Source organism: Cebidichthys violaceus, unplaced genomic scaffold (assembly GCF_023349555.1).
Source record: "Cebidichthys violaceus isolate CVI_PGR_0920_01 unplaced genomic scaffold, fCebVio1.0.p SCAF_32, whole genome shotgun sequence".
Taxonomy (NCBI): Eukaryota; Metazoa; Chordata; class Actinopteri; order Perciformes; family Stichaeidae; genus Cebidichthys; species Cebidichthys violaceus.
In genome coordinates this window covers 1,246,139-1,257,794 of record NW_027176506.1, presented here as the reverse complement: position 1 = coordinate 1,257,794, position 11,656 = coordinate 1,246,139, and the positions used below count along the sequence as shown (strand labels likewise).

Genomic DNA, 11,656 nt, shown 5'->3' with positions numbered 1-11,656 from the left:
ACTGGGATTTAATTGACAATTATCTGTTGTTTAGTCCAAGAACAAAAGAGCATGAAGTACAAAGACAAAGGTGTCCATGTGGTGGTTTTCACAGGTCTCTTGACTCGTACACAGGGTCACATCAGAGACGCCATATAACTGGAACTGTGCTTCCTTTTGTAACGCGCGCTTTTCCCTTCATACGTCTTCCTGTCACTTAAAGAAAAAAGGGCCAGAAATCCCTTATTGGTGTAACGACTTTAATTGGAGACAGATTGATTTGTACATTGTAACCATGTTCATAAAGTGCAACACAGAATAAAAGCTCAAACTACCCAGCTTTTTCCTCCCTTCTTAAATACTCAACTTGTATTTATATCCCAATATGAAAATATTGTACCTGACCGTTCCTCGTGGAACACATAACACGTCAATTTAAAGCAAAATGATGAACACGCACGGTCTGTGAAGGTCTTCTCCTTCATCCAGTGCACATTTCAGCCAGGTTCCATTTCACCACGCAGGAGTTTGGAAGGTTAGAAAGGTGAAGCAGGGTGTCATTTAAAGAGGAGAAGCCCCGCCCCTTTCGCTACCTGACTTCAGAAAAGATACGTTAGTCAGCGGTGAGAGACAAATATGATCGTGTCTGAACAATGCCATGAATTACACATATGATGTTTGGCAATTTAAAAGATCATTTTTTGTCTTAAGCCTTTTAAAATGCTTACTTAGAGAGTAATACTTGTGTAATTCATGGCACAATTCAAACAGGATAAAAAAATAATTTGTCTCTCGCCATTGACTACCATACATATTTCTCCCGATATTAGGTCCCATGAGGAAAACCGGAAGGGGCGTGGCTTAGCCTCTCGATTACCTCTGGGGAACACTTGATGTCTTTTAAAGGGCCTGTGGTGAGATTCAGTCGAGTGAATATGATCCAAAATGTACTCTCTGGAATACATGATGTGAAGTTTAAGTAAACTATGGCAGATAAGAGCTTTCCCCTAGCAACTGTGTATATACAGCAGGAGAGCAATTCAAAGGGACGCCTCCGAAACAGACAAGTGAACCAGCTCACCACGTGTTCCACTGTTACACCTGAGCACTCGTCACCGAGACGTATCGACGTCAGGGTCCTTCGTCCTCATTCGTCCTCCTGTCTTTCCATCTTACTCCTGGCAGGAAAGCGAATGAGCATTTCTCCCAAAATGTTAAAGTATTCCATGTGACATCATTGTGAAGTGTGTCTATGGATTACTAAACACAGTGCTTTGTATGTGACTGAAACTAAATAAAATCTGAATTAGCATATCTGTATCTTTTTTTGGAGCACTTATTCATGTATTCATATTATTTCTACAACAAGTGCTGCTTTATTAAGTTATGTCAACTCCAATCCCAAATCCACTCACTTTTTTTTTTTTTTTTTTTACAAACAAAAACATTAACACACACATACAGCAGAGCAAATTCAACCACCACACAATAAGCCTAAAAGTACAACATAATCACCAAGCATCCAAAGCAAAAGCACCGAGAACAACCGGAACCCAAACTACTGAAGTCAACCGAGTCACCGCTTCAAACCAGGAGGTTCTCTATATATTCATACACGGTCTCATTCCAGTTCAAGTCTGGAACGACCTTACTGTTAGCTGTACATACTCTTCATGTACTCTACCAAAAGAAGTACACATCCCTTAGGAGTATCAACTCAAACACAAAACACATGACAGCAGTGCACAACGGTATGAAGACGTCAACACAGCTGGACCCTCCTGGAGGTCGATGCATGTACCCCGTCTGCAGTGTTTGAGCAGCGCCGGCCTCTCTGGCTCATCTGTAAAGATCTTTGTCATGTGTGATGATAAAAGAAGAGGAATAATGAGAACAACATGTGAGGAATGTCTTCATTTTTAACATTTCAACCCTCAAAACCAAGAGTTTATTGGATCATCAGGGAACTGAGGATGCTTATTGTGAGAACCAGCGTCCAACAGGTCCAGAGACCGTGTGTCAGACGGAGAGTCGACACCGGGAACACGGTGATGCTGACTGAGTGGACCCGGTGACCTGCAAGCTTTTAAGTGCAAACACTACATCCAAATCCCAAAAAGGTTCATGGGGGAATGTTTCTTCTGCTTTCAGTGCTCATCAACTAACCTTCAGTAGGTTATGCACACAGTACAGTGAGAGGTGAGTGGAAACCCTGTCTCTGCTCCAGTGATATGGATATAAGTTACAAAACAACAATAATATTATCATCAATAGTGCTAGACTGTAGATTTGAACCTGAACGAGCACAGAGGATCACGCTGTCCCCAGCTCAAGGATCATGATACACTCTTCAGGGGGGATGTGGTTCTACTGTATATCACAATCTTCATATATGTCACAAGTAAGTGGATTTTACAATAACATCTCTGGGAAATCAATTGGCAAAGTGCATTGATTTGCAACAACTTGCCAAACACAACAGTACACATTTAAAAGATGGTTCCCTCTTTAAAACAGGCCGAGTCCGGACCCGACTGAACACAATCGGTACTGCCAATTTTGAGACCCGAACCCAAGATAAGAACAGAAGACTGCCTTGCCAGACTAATGCACCAGTATTACTGCAGTCTGTGCATTGCATATCTACTGTGTTTTCTTTCATTTTCTACAAATGACATTTTAAATGAACCAAACTCAACTGGACTAAACCCTATTTCAAGTGGGCCTAGAGTTCTGCTAGGACCCGGGATATTTGTTACCTGAACCCTAAGGCAGGTCGCGTCCAAATAATCCTTGGCCAACTCTGGAACACCTTCATTTGGGATTAAAGATTTTGCACAATCTACACATGACTTAACATGGCGGCGCTCCACGAGTTTACCATTCGTTTAATGTTGAGGTCATGGCAGAAAAGCAGAGACTAGCTCTCTTAGCTGAGCCACATCTCATGGAATGTGTAGCAACAACAGAAGGGATCCACCGTGCGCGCACACACACACACACACACACACACACACACACACACACACACACACACACACACACACACACACACAGACACACACACACACACACACAGCTCAACGGAAGCATTCCAGTGCTCTGACTTAACTTCTCAGTAGATCTGTATTCTTGATGTGATATCGCTGCTTTGTACTTCATCAGTGTTCCAGATGAAAGGCATAAGGATTGTCGTTGATGTGGGAATATCTACCTCTGCTAGCCACTGAGCTAGCAGAGGTCAAACGGTCAAATCTGTTACTTTACTTTTGAGCATGGAAGTGGAACTGTTAAGGGTACAGCTTCACGTCGACATTAAAATACTCATTTGTCGTTACTGGGGGCTGTTATCAGTTTGAATACTTCTCTTCCCTTTGCAGGCTGCAGTGGGACTCAATTTTGGCAAATGCTAAATGCTACACATAGCTCTTTTGAGACCTGAGGAACACCTCTCTGTCCTCGTCCCTCTATACAAAGCAGCTGCCCTGCCACTATCAAGAACTAAGCGGACAGTAATACTACAGACAGTGTGTGTTTGGTGCTCCAGTGCAATATCCCAGAGAGTTAGCTGGAATGTCTCCTTAAATGGCCTTAGAGAGGATTAATCTCAATCCAACTGTACCAAACAAAGGAATCATGGGGGGGAAGGTGGAGGCAAAAAAAAGTGAATGAGTTTCTCTCTTCCAGTCTTTCCTCCTCTGGCATTTCTTGTTTTGTGTCTCTCTGTCTGTCTCTCTGTCTCCTGTCAGTAGCGTGTAGAGTACCAGTCATTGTCAGTCATCTGAACGAGCTCGTTGACCACGTCCAGCAGGTTGTAGTTGTATTTCTTCAGCAGCCGCTGGTTCAGCGGCCGATCCCCAAAACCCATTTCCACCAGCACGGCCATCATGGTGTCCTGGGTGGATGCGTCCACTGGAGGCTGCGTAGATACAAGAAACGTATTGACCTAGGCGCCACAGGCCTAGCTTTGGATCTCTCCACATGTTGAAGCAGTGTGCATGGGGCTGACGTAATCAATACCATGTTTTGTGACAGTGTGGTGACTCTCAAAACCACCATCGGTGTTAAACTAACCCTTCACATGTCAGGGTCTGTGGGAGACAGTGGCTCAGAGGGACTGGGATCAATGCAGATCCCGCTGTTGTCATTGGATGACATTTGTTTAACTATTTTTTGTATTTTATGCATATGGTGTTGTGTTTATCATACTATCAGTTTTCTTAAAATTAGATTTAACAAATCGCAATATTACCTTGTTAAGAGTATCGCAATCTATTGAATGGTAACCCCTGTATCATGATGCGTGATTCTTGCCAATACACACCCCTGGATGGTAGATCTAAAACGTTTAAAAAAAGAATGTGATGTGGTTCCGACATACATATTCAACGTGTAGTGCTGTGCTGTATGTAAGCTCTGTGCTATCAGAGTTTAGGCTACTGTTAGCGGCTCTTACTGCTCATTGGATTCAGGAAAGTTTATGCTCCAGCAAACCCCAGCCACTCATTTTCGTGACAGAGTAATGTGCGCCAGTGTCCCGTAAACATGAATGTAAGTGTAGACCTACACTGAGGTTATGCATAATTCACGGAAGTAGGAACATGTTGTATCGGCTCAGCCTTGGTATTGGAAGATATCTAATCCTGAAGGACTCTGATGGGGATCAGGGCCAAAGAACAAAAGTCGATTGGAACGTCCCTAGTCGAGACTTTAAGACGGCCGTGAACTTGTTAACAACATGAGGTATGATATAAGATTGCTAGATATAAACCGCATGCTGACCTGTGTGGGACCTTGTCCAGTGAACAGAGCTTTGTAGGCAGACGCAGCTACTGACAGAGCTCCTTTCACCAGGCCGCCGGTGAGGCCTGGGTGCCTGAGGAGCGACAGTAAAGAAGTTACGTTCAAAACGTGACTGCTATGTGAAAGCCTTGGCTCCATCTCCAATTCAGCACTTCTACACAAATCATGACGTATTCAATTAGAGAATCTGTGTGGATTTATTGTCATGTTAATAACAGTGCTAACAAGCTGGCTGGTTCAGATAAAACCTTTGAAATAATGAAAGTATAATATTGAGAACTTAATGCCAGCGGGTAGAAAATAAACCAGAAGAAGAAATTATGAAAATCTAGACTAACGCTAGCATGTTCCGCCTAGCTAGTGCCTCAGTGCGTCAGTGGTTAGCTCACCAGCTAATAGTTCACCAATTAGCCACCACCATGATCTAGTAAGCTAGGGGCCTGGATGCAGCCAGCAGTACAATGTGTGTCCTTTCTGCTGAGTTTGAATGTGTGTGTGTGAAGGTATGAGTGTGAGACCTGGGGTCCTCAGGGATGTCCTCTGTGTCTTCAGTAACTTCAGCATCATCTGTCTGAGTTTGTTCAGGACAGGAGACTGTGGTACAACAAAGAATACATTATCCCTCAACATCTATGAAAGAAGCTGCTGTCAGAATGAAGAAGACGACACTTAAAGCTGCCGTACCTTGGTACAGTGTTGCTGAAGACTCTTAGAGCCTTTTCACATTCGAAAGTCCAAACCAAGGTACAAACCCAGGTTTGCCTTTTTGTTACACATTTTACATTTGTCTGGATAAGTGTTTTTGGATTTACATTGCAATTATGCAAACGCACTAAAGAAACATCCATGACATGTGTGCGTCCTGACGGTGTCCTCTCTGTGAGCTATGTCTCCCTACACTTACAGATGACTAAGCTGGTGGTGCGTCGTGGTGTTGTTAGTTAATGCCATTTGGATAAATGGAGAAAAATGAAGAGATTAATTTAGTTTCCTCTATAATTACATTTGTATGGCATTACTACTAGCAGCTCCATTGGTACTGTTGCAGTAGTTTCTTGATTTCCAGGGCTCACTGCTCTACTGTCCTCTCTTTATCATCATTTAGGACAATTGTGTTATTGATATTTGATACCCATCGTGTGAATTTAAGCTATTTGTGTGTCCCACGGCTAGCTAACCGTAGCCGCTCTGCACCGCGCTCATACAGCGCTCACCGCTGATAACGCCGTCTCAACCCAACTTGGCAGGACGGCGCGGTCGTGGAAGCGTAGCAGCCTCCCTCAGGTTAACACCGTTAGCTCTGTCAGCACTGTTGCTGTTGTTAGCACTGTTAGCTACTAACCGCAGGCTCAGCCGTCTCCATGCTGTGGTTTTGGTCCAAACACACGTCACATTAAATTGAACAAATAGCTTAGTGAAGGTATTAGCAAAATAGCGACATGCTTACCATCCTCAGTTTGGTACAGTTCAGAGCCCTCTGTTCCTTCCCCAGAGGTGGCAGGGTCCACATCTGTTTCTCCACTACTCCCTGGACTGCACAACATCAAGAGCAAACATATTGTTTTAAGTATTTGCAGCAAACAGTAGGGCAGCCCCAAAACCATCGGACAGAAACACCAAAGAACACCGTCAATGTTTGACTCACAGCTGCAGTGAGGCGTCCGGTAGCAGAGTGGTTAACACACACACACACACACACACACACACACACACACACACACACACACACACACACACACACACACACACACACACACACACACACATTTCCCCTTTCTCTGTAGCTTTACTACTTCTCTGTCTTCATTTAGTCTCACATGTCTCATCAAGCATCTGTTTCCAGCAGCAGCAGGCAGCTGTTTTCAGTGACACAGCTCTGATTAACACAATCTGCTCAGCATCCAACAGCAGACGATAGAAGCTCGCTGGTGAACACGTTGAAGCCCAGAGAGCCAGACATTCTGTGTCACGGGTTTGTGGAGACCAAACCAGAGCTAAAAGGAGAGTGAATATTGCTCCTCTATTCATCAGGTAGACCCAAACACAACTCAAAAACAATGCTATCGTTGCTCTGTGTCTGCTGGTGTCTAAACAGGCGACATGATGCCATCATGTTTAACTTAACAACAAACAGAATACAAAGCTGCCTGTGTTCACAGCGTGTTCACAATCACAACCGTTTATCGCCACGGTATGTTGAACATACAAGGAATTTGACATGACGGGTGGTGCGTAACATTTAACAGTCAACAACAATCAACAGTGCAAAAAGTAGAAACATGTTCAAATGTACAGTAAAATATAAAATAAAGCAACATATAAAATAAAGTGAAATATAAATAAAGTGCACAAACGAACAGATAACAGGACAATAAACAAGTGAGATGTAAGTGTAGTGTAAAAGTGTTGAGTGTATTTAAATAAAGAAACATAGAAGTGATGAGCAGGGGAGTGACCGGTAGGAAATTGTCCTGGAGATGACAGAGTCAGTGGGGGTCCCGGGCTTTGTTAATGAGCCCGGCTGCGGATGGGAAGAAACTGTTCATGTGGCGTGAGGTCTTGGTCCTGATGGACCTCAGCCTCCTTCCAGATGGAAGGGGCTCGAACACTTCAAGTCCAGAGTGAGAGGGGTCAGCTACGATCCTTCTTGCTTGGAGGGACGGCAGATTGCAGCCGATCACCCTCTCACAGAGCGGATGATGCGCTGCAGTCTGCCCTGGTCCTTGGCGGTGGCTGCAGCGTACCAGACCGTGAAGAAGGAGCAGAGGATGGACTCAACAATGGCCGTGTAGAAGTGCACCATCATTGTCTTTGGCAGGTTGAACTTCTTCAGCTGCCTCAGGAAGTACATCCTCTGCTGAGCCTTCTTGGTGATGGAGCTGATGTTCAGCTCCCACTTGAGTTGAGGTCCTGGGTTATGATTCCAGGAAGAGGAAGGACTCCACAGCATCAACCAGGGAGTCACACAGGGTGATGGAGATAGGGGGAGTCAGAGGGGTGATGGGGGCAGGTGCGGCTGCGTTCTTCCTGAAATCCACAACCATCTCTACTGTCTTTAGAGCGTTGAGCTCTAGGTTGTTCTGACTGCACCAGGTCACCAGATGGTCAGTCTCCCACCTGTAGGCGGACTCATCCCCACCAGAGATGAGTCCAATGAGGGTGGTGTCATCCTTGAACTTCAGGATCTTGACAGACTGGTGACTGGAGGTGCTGCTGTCGGTGTACAGGGAGATGAGCAGAGGGGAAAGAACGCAGCCTTGGGGTGAACCGGTGCTGATGGTCCGGGAGGCTGAGACGTGTTTTCCCAGCTTGACGTGCTGCTTCCTGTCTGACAGGAAGTCTGTGATCCACTTGCAGGTGGAGTCGGGCACGTGCAGCTGGGAGAGCTTGTCATGCAGCAGAGACGGGATGATGGTGTTGAAAGCAGAGCTGAAGTCCACAAACAGGATCCTGGCGTAGGTTCCTGAGGAGTCCAGATGCTGGAGGATGAAGTGGAGGGTCATGTTGACTGTGTCATCTACAGACCGGTTGGCTCTGTAGGCGAACTGCAGGGGGTCCAGGAGTGGGTCAGTGAGGGTTTTCAGGTGGGACAGGACAAGGCGCTCAAAAGACTTCATGACCACAGAGGTCAGGGCGACGGGCCTGTAGTCGTTAAGTCCTGTGATCCTTGTTTTTTTGGGGACGGGGATGATGGTGGAGGCCTTGAAGCAGGCTGGTACGTGACATGTCTCCAGTGAGGTGTTGAAGATGTCTGTTAACACCGGAGACAGCTGATCAGCACAATGCTTCAGGGTGGAGGGGGAGACATGTCATACATGTGATGTTCTAAAATCCTTGTAAAGGAGAGTTGGGATTAGAACCCATGGAGCTGCTGATAGGACTGTTCCACTGTTGGATATAAATGCACAAGGGATTTCGGAGCGGAGTCAGTTTGCTATCTGGGCTGTGTCCTCATCCAGACTGTTGGTAGCAGTCCTGAACACATCCCAGTCTGTACGGTCCAAGCATGCCAGAAGATCCTCCATGGCTCCACTGGTCCACTGCTTGAATGTCCTCACCAGGTTTACAGAGCTTTAGTTTCAGCCTGTATGCAGGAATCAGATGGACCATGACTGGTCAGAGAGACCAGTGCAGCTCGAGGGAGGGCGTGATGGGCCTTATTGTGGTGTAACAGTGGTCTACAACGTTCCTCTCTGGTTGAGCATTTAATAAGCTGTCTGTATTTGGGGAGTTCATGGCTGAGGTTTCCTTTGTTAAAGTCACCAAGGACAAGAACTACAGAGTCCGGGTTGGTCCGCTCCACACAGTGTCTGTTCGGTGAGTGTCCGCTGTGCTTCCTGCACGTTGGCCTGCGGCGGCATGTAAACACCGACTAGTATGAATGAAGCGAGCTCACGGGGGAGTAGAAGGGTTTACAGCTCATGATGGAAGATTCCAGATCAGGAGAACACTGCTGCAGAACCACTGTCTGTAGAAACAGATTCCTCCACCCTTCAATTTGCCGGAGAGCTCCGTGTCGCGATAACAAAAACAACACAAATCAATGCGCACTGCTTGAATTTCAGCCATCCGCGGCGCCATCTTGATTTTTTGTTGGAGCAGGATCCCCTCGTGGGAACTCTTTCCCTCCCTGGTTGGCCCTCGCCGGGCGTATTTGCTCCGGGACCGGTTCTAGGCTGGCTTGGAAAGGCCCAGGACCCCACAGCTTAGTGCTAACCCTCTCTCCTTGCGGTGAGAGACGCACTCTGAGGCGGACCGTCCTCAGTGTGGCAACCCACCTGACCCGTCTTGAAACCTGGATCTTAATATTGACCAAAATAATGGTGCCTATGATTTGTGCCACGATCAAGCAGCCCTACAGCATCATGTGTGTCACAAATACCATTTTCATTAACTTATTATTTGCTTTTGCTGTTGCTTAGGCCACATATTTTCTTATTGTATTGGCACTGAAACAAGTTGAACTGAAAAACAAAACACAGGCATTAAAAATAAGTAATTTTACTTAATTACTTACTAGTAATTAATAATATCAGAGTTTTATTTTTCAGAGGAACCTGTTTCAGTGCCAATGGTTCTTGTTTCAGTTCAGATCATTTTCAACGGCAAATTTCATTTTCGATGCCACAATTTAACGTCAGTGTCCATAGGTAAGATGACATAACTTTGTATGTGCTGATGAAATTAGTGCTGTATGAATAAATATTATACTATAAATATAAAATTAATCAAGACAAGAGGTAAACATGGAGGAAGTGATGAGGTTTCATCAGCAGCAAATTCAAATGGAAGCTGATTAGAAATCTCCAATATCAGCCTGTTGAGGCCTGCAGTTGTGAATGTAAGCTGCTGTGTTTGTGTTCCACCCTTCATACTGACCCTGGTGTGACGGTGGCTTGAGGCGGTGCCACCACTTCAGGTGTCAGAGGCTCGTCGTCCAGCGTCTGAGACGTACAAAGCATGTCGTTGGCGCTGCTGGCGCCCGACACCACCATCCCTGGAGCCGCCGCCGCTTCGTCCGCCTGACCGAACTCCCCCTCTGGGGTTGAACGGCCCGGCTGGTTGGGAGATGGGGTTTCTGGGTCTGTGGGGATCTTGGCTGGGATGTCGCCAGGCTGGGACAAAGCAGAGCTGCAATGGGGCAAGAAACAGGGAATTAAAGGGAAAGTGACAACATTCACCCTCCAGTGGCCACATTCAAAGTCCTAACCTCATCCTTACATCTAGTGCGATGCCCGTTTAAAACCTGCCTGTTCAGAGCCGACTGCTCACCCTGTGGTGTTGCTCCTTGTTGCTGCTTGCAACACCACAGGTTCTCGAGAACCGCTGAGCTTTTTTGGGTCCTGAGCAAAACACCTGCCATGACTTAGAGTAGTTGCATCACATGCCCAATTTATGGCTACTGCTCACGGTCAGAAAAACTGATGAATCAAACTGTAGTTCAGGAAAAAACACCAGGGACCGACTTGGACCACACACAGAAAGACAAACAGAGACAACTTGCTTCATAGTCATTTTAATTATGAATTTTAAATTTTAAGGCGGAGTCTGTGATTCTAATCCAATACATCTGTTAGCTGTTCATACACAGCCCGGCTCCCGGACCACTGCATGTAAACATGGTTTTGAGTCACGTACCTGTACATGGATTCCCCCAGTGGCCGGCTGGTGTCAAAGCAGTCAGGGAGGATGATGATGTAATCCTCCGAGGAGGTGGAGGAGGAGCGACTCCTTGTCCCTTCTCTCTTCTTCCCTCCCTCCTTCTCCTTCTCCTCCTCCGGCCCCTTCTCCACACGGATGTTCTCCATGTGGGACTCCTCACCTTCAACTGTATTGGGATCAACACGACTGCTGAGTTTCACAGGCGATATGGGAACCGCCAGGGACAATTTCTTAAAACGTTTTAAACTCTTTCAACAAGATTACGGCCAGAGACCTTGTTTAGAGTTGTTAAACATGATCAAGTGTGCACACGCAATTTATGAACAGATGTATGGCGGAGTGTAATAGCTATGCAAAGGCATTAAATTGGCTTTAACAAATGTGGAATGACTTCCAGATCCATGTGCTGTTAATGAGGCCTAATATTGAGTGGTCAGATTCCAAACATAAAAGCACTCTTTATTGCTCAGAAGACCGCTGTAAGTCAACGTTGATGTCTGTTACCTAACTTGCATACTTATTTGAACTCAAAACACAATATACTCCTAAACTGAAGTAAGTTGATTCCTTTGAAGACTGAAGTTGACATTTGTTGGCTTTTGTAGGAAAACGCACAGAAAATAAGGAGGAACTTTTCTGTAAAATATCATAGGAACCGTTGAATGAGGATAAGTTGAGCAGCTGAGACAGACATGACGAGGTAAGATACCAG

The 11,656-nt window shown here is 45.7% G+C and overlaps 1 protein-coding gene across 3 annotated transcripts in view; it reads right to left on the bottom strand.

The window, feature by feature from the left end:
* Positions 1 to 220: 220 nt before the first annotated feature.
* The window catches only part of nbr1b (NBR1 autophagy cargo receptor b), a 34,845-nt gene continuing 23,409 nt past the window's right edge, over positions 221 to 11,656 (bottom strand). For 2 of the 3 annotated variants that reach the window (XM_068724750.1, XM_068724751.1), the window contains 6 exons: positions 10,921 to 11,110; positions 10,162 to 10,413; positions 6,230 to 6,315; positions 5,301 to 5,376; positions 4,762 to 4,855; positions 221 to 3,898 (listed from right to left, as the gene is read on the bottom strand). In XM_068724750.1, the coding sequence (XP_068580851.1) occupies positions 3,725 to 3,898; positions 4,762 to 4,855; positions 5,301 to 5,376; positions 6,230 to 6,315; positions 10,162 to 10,413; positions 10,921 to 11,110 (872 nt within the window). In that variant the 3' untranslated portion in view covers positions 221 to 3,724. The remainder of the gene's footprint in view (positions 3,899 to 4,761; positions 4,856 to 5,300; positions 5,377 to 6,229; positions 6,316 to 10,161; positions 10,414 to 10,920; positions 11,111 to 11,656) is intronic. The other variant, XM_068724752.1, reaches the window with a different exon arrangement.